At 37.3% G+C, this 4428-nt stretch overlaps 1 protein-coding gene across 2 annotated transcripts; it reads left to right on the top strand.

Moving 5' to 3' along the window:
- The first annotated feature begins 491 nt into the window (after window positions 1-491).
- On the top strand, window positions 492-4166 carry Mlc1 (Myosin light chain alkali). 2 transcript variants are annotated; one of them, XM_035872069.2, is made up of 6 exons: window positions 492-624; window positions 853-880; window positions 1623-1931; window positions 2056-2142; window positions 2602-2673; window positions 3648-4166. In XM_035872069.2, the coding sequence occupies exons 1-5, from the start codon at window positions 622-624 to the stop codon at window positions 2631-2633; spliced, it is 459 nt and encodes a 152-aa protein (XP_035727962.1). In that variant the 5' UTR covers window positions 492-621; the 3' UTR covers window positions 2634-2673; window positions 3648-4166. The 2 variants fall into 2 exon arrangements, with proteins under 2 accessions (XP_035727962.1, XP_035727960.1); XM_035872067.2 differs by lacking the exon at window positions 2602-2673.
- Window positions 4167-4428: the final 262 nt, after the last annotated feature.

Raw genomic sequence — 4428 nt, 5'->3', positions numbered from 1 at the left:
TTATTATACTTTTATAAAGATACGCCTCTCTCGCTTGCGCGTGAACATCATTGTATCGTCAGTTTCTATGATAGTTTACCAAGCACGCAACTTCGCCATGATTATGTGCATATACTCGTATAACAATCGTAGAATTGGTCTAGCAGATAATACCTGAAATAAAAATTGCGTCCAAATATATATGCATATATATATATATGTATACATATATATATATATGTATGTGTGTGTACAAAATCGCTGAAAAATCGCCGTACATCAAGGGTCCGTAGCAGGAATCGAAGGACAAGTTGGAATCTATATACATATGTATTTTGTGTCGGTTTTTTAATGCCACTGCAGATCTGGCAACCCTGATATACCGCTGTTGAAAACCATTTATCGTAGTAGGAAGCACACTTTAAGCACAGAGCTCCTTCTTCTCGAACTGTTTTTGGACCGCAACGTTGCCAATGCTCTCTTCTTAGTCGAGATGACTTTGTTTCAGCATGATCTTTCTCGTCTATCTCGATCGTCGCGCCATCTGTAGAAATAAAATGAATAAATTTGGTAACACCCGGTACCACTTCTGTTTCTACCTCCGTGAGATCAGCATCCCATAGAAGCACCAGACAATCAACAATGGTGAGTCCGCACTTTCTCGGATCGTCGAGCTTTCATTTAATTTAATCGTTCCTTATGTTAATTAAACACGAACGTTTGGATCATGATCATGATCAAAATCGCAGATTGATTGATTTTTGATGAAATATTTTTTTCTCAAAATCCCGAACTATACTCGAATAAGAATTAGGATGACACAGTCGGATTTAGGGGAGATCCGTTGAAAAAAGTATGTGTTTTATTTTACAGGCAGACCTCAGCCCCAAGGACGTTGAGAGTGAGTAATAAATAGAGAGAGGATTTAAATAATTAGGTGAAGATAAAGTTCCGTAAACGGAACCCCTTCTCGTGTGACATTAGCGATGCATAAATTAATTCGTTCTTATATCTTATGTCGGTGTCTCGTAAAATAAAGTTAAAAGACATACGAATTAACTCGAACTTGAGTTCGATTCGTGTTCGATCCTCTTTTCTTCTCTTTAAGACTTTGGAAAAGACCAATTGCTTTTGGCAAATCATCGATCAATAATATTAATTAAACTGCTGATTGTCATAATATCATTATAGGTTGAGAAATCATCGGTATAATTTTAGTGATTGATAGAACTTCCGAAATATTGAGCAATATGTCGGTCAACTAAAATACCGTTACGTAACGAGCGTGTTTCAGGAAAGAAACGAAGAAAGCTCTACGCTAATGTCGGAGCAAGATGTCAAAAATAGTCAGGACGCTGTTCTTATATGGTTCGCCGGGGGTAATCTGACCCACTACTTCTACCAGCGAGTTCTTGAATCGGTTCCCAGAGTGGGGATATATGCTCGGACTTAAAATAGATTCAGACTTTTGAACCTGATACCCGCGCAGTACCTATTACAGGATGATATTAACCCAAATTTCGTATATCCCGTTTTAAGTTAAAGCTACGCGAATATTCGGCCGATCGGGAAGAATTTATTGCTTTACGTTTGCAATATCATATTATAGCAAATAAATGTACACGTATCTCGTTACAAAATAGAAGCAGAATTTGCTTTCTCTATCTACGATGCCGATGGTACCAACGTCGTCGACTGCGTCGACCTTGGAAACGTTCTACGAGCCTTGAACCTCAACCCAACAAATGCAACAATTGAAAAACTGGGCGGTACCAAGAAGAAAGGCGAGAAGAAGATGAAGTTGGACGAGTTCCTGCCAATCTTCAGCCAGTGCAAAAAGGACAAGGAGCAAGGTTGTTTCGAGGACTTTGTTGAGTGTCTCAAGCTTTACGACAAGCAAGAAAATGGTACCATGTTAGCCGCCGAATTGTCTCATACGTTACTTTCGCTCGGTACGATTCACGAATTGATAATTCGACGTTTAATAATTGAATATTATTCATTTAAAAGTAAATACAAGTAATTTATTATCGTCGGATCGTAAATCGTTCATTGTAATTTTTTTATTTGCGATAGGCGAGCGCCTTGCCGATGCCGAAGTCGAGACGGTGTTAAAGGATTGCATGGATCCGGAAGACGACGACGGATTCATCCCTTATACTCGTAAGCATCTAAACATCTCCTAATTACTTTTATGATATTTGAATGCACCATCCCGATTAGAGAAACAAAGAGGTAAAGAAAATTAGAAGACCTGCATCGCGTTAGTGTGAAGCACGAACGAAGCACGAACGAAGAATCCAATAGAAAGAGATTGTACAAAAACCAATAGTTTGTTTTTTAATGTCCAGTTTATTATGCCCCGTTGACATGTCGAATCGATATACATTAACAGGCGATTAACTAGCCTATCCGACGCTCCTACAGGAATGATGATCACCTTAGTATAGTAGAGATTTAGACGCACGACTAGTTTTATATTTAGAGGAGGAAAGAAAATCATTTATAGAGGCAGCCAAAACGTTCGGACAACATGGAAGTAACGTGATAAAAAGACAAAAACGGGCCCATCGTAATTGTCCATTTTATTTGAAACGTCCATCTTTTATTTGTATTTCACAGCATTCTTGAAGAAGATGATGGTGCTTTTGTAAGCTGTCCGGATGCCATTGGTACGCTGTGAGGTCATCGATCGTAAGTGTCCCCGTCTAGTAGACGCGTCCTCGTTTTCACGCTACTTTAGCTTCTACTTCTTCTTCTTCTTCTTCTTCTTCTTCTTCTTCTTCTCCCTCCTCCTCCTCCTCCTCCTTTTCCCTGTCTTCTTCCTCATGTGCTTCTTCGTCTCATTCTGTCGTCTCTTTCTATCTCTTGATTTTTCTACTTTCTCATCAGAAAATGTCATCGCTTTATTTCGCCTTGTCTGGTCACGTACGTACGACAATTTATAGGACGTAGGTTTGCGGCGCCACAGGGATGCTGAAATCGATAACTTTGCTTCTTACACAAAAGCACGTACGAGAACTTGAGGTTTGTAAGTTAAGATCCGTGAATCGGCTGGAGCCAAGTCCCACTTGAAACAATACGATCGTTTCTGGGACAAGAAAAAAAAAAAAACAAAAAGTTACTTCCCTTAGTGCACGATTTGCAATTTTTCAAAACATTTTAGGATTCGTTTAATCGACCATTCTTAGATGATTCACGGTTCTTTCAAAATACAATTGTCCCGCTTCAACGCGTTTGTGCCTGTCTTTTAACTCCAAATCAGTCTCTTCCATTTCTTCTTATTCTTCTTAAATAATATGTATGTGTAATATGTGCCTATTCTTGTTATTGCTTTACGAATAATTTTTCCAAATTCTATCTATGCTTTTTGTAAATCGAACACGTATACGTACGTGAAATTGTTGCAATGTAATATTTGTTCAATGCTTACGCAGAAACAAGTCGTACCATTAACGACACGTTGTTTCCAATTGACACGACGAATCGAACGTCAAAATATCGATTGAATTATATCAAAAAACAGTAGATATTGTACCTTTCGTACAATCGTACGATCAGTACGACTTGTCAATTAAAAATCCGTCTTGTCAATTTAAAGACGTCCTGTCGCATTTACAAACAACGACAAAATATGAAATAATTTAACACATAACTCTTCTTTTCAGCGTTCCTACGCAGATTGTGCGATAGAACGCAAGAGGAATCATAGATACAAAGAAATTTCTCCGACTCTTCGGCAATTACCTTTCTAAGCTACGCATCGGCGAAGGATACGTTTGTCATATTCATCATGCTCTCTTCATCCCTTGTTAATTCATCGCGCGATCACCTTGCTGATCGCATCTCTTCACATTTCCGTATAAAATTCATTAAAAAAAAAAAAAGTAATAAAAAGAACAAAAAAGAAAAAAACGAAGGAAAAGTAACATCCATAAAAATCCTCAGGATTATCCAAACAAGAAGCAAAAAGATCATCGAAAATACGAACGAAGAAATAAAAGAAAGAAAAATGACACGTAAAAGAGACGCACGATTAATAAACGCACGATCTCGCGTCTAGGGTCTCATATTTTAAACAAGATTTGTACAAAGTTTAACTAAACGATCGGTTTTCAGTTACACACTTCGTATTGTTACTTTAATAAATGACACGTCCTCGTGATTCGGGGACTGCCAAAAATAAATGTTCACATGTTATCCCTGTCAACAAAAAAAAAAAAAAAAAATTCACACGAAAGAAGAAGTATATCGTCAATGATCCGATATAAAAATATTATACTAATAATTTTATACTTTTAATTATCACCTGGAACAAAGTTATTAAAATAATTCAACTTTTTTTCCTCTGGTCTCATAGGGGAATCTATTATTAATAATAATTACATTTACTCGATCGAGAATTTGAAACGCGCATGGAAATACATAAAAAATAATAAGTGCAATCGA

This window comes from Vespa mandarinia, chromosome 13 (assembly GCF_050613455.1).
Source record: "Vespa mandarinia isolate Hongniang chromosome 13, ASM5061345v1, whole genome shotgun sequence".
NCBI lineage: Eukaryota > Metazoa > Arthropoda > Insecta > Hymenoptera > Vespidae > Vespa > Vespa mandarinia.
The sequence above is the reverse complement of the archived record's forward strand: the minus strand, read 5'-3'. Positions and strand labels throughout refer to the sequence as shown.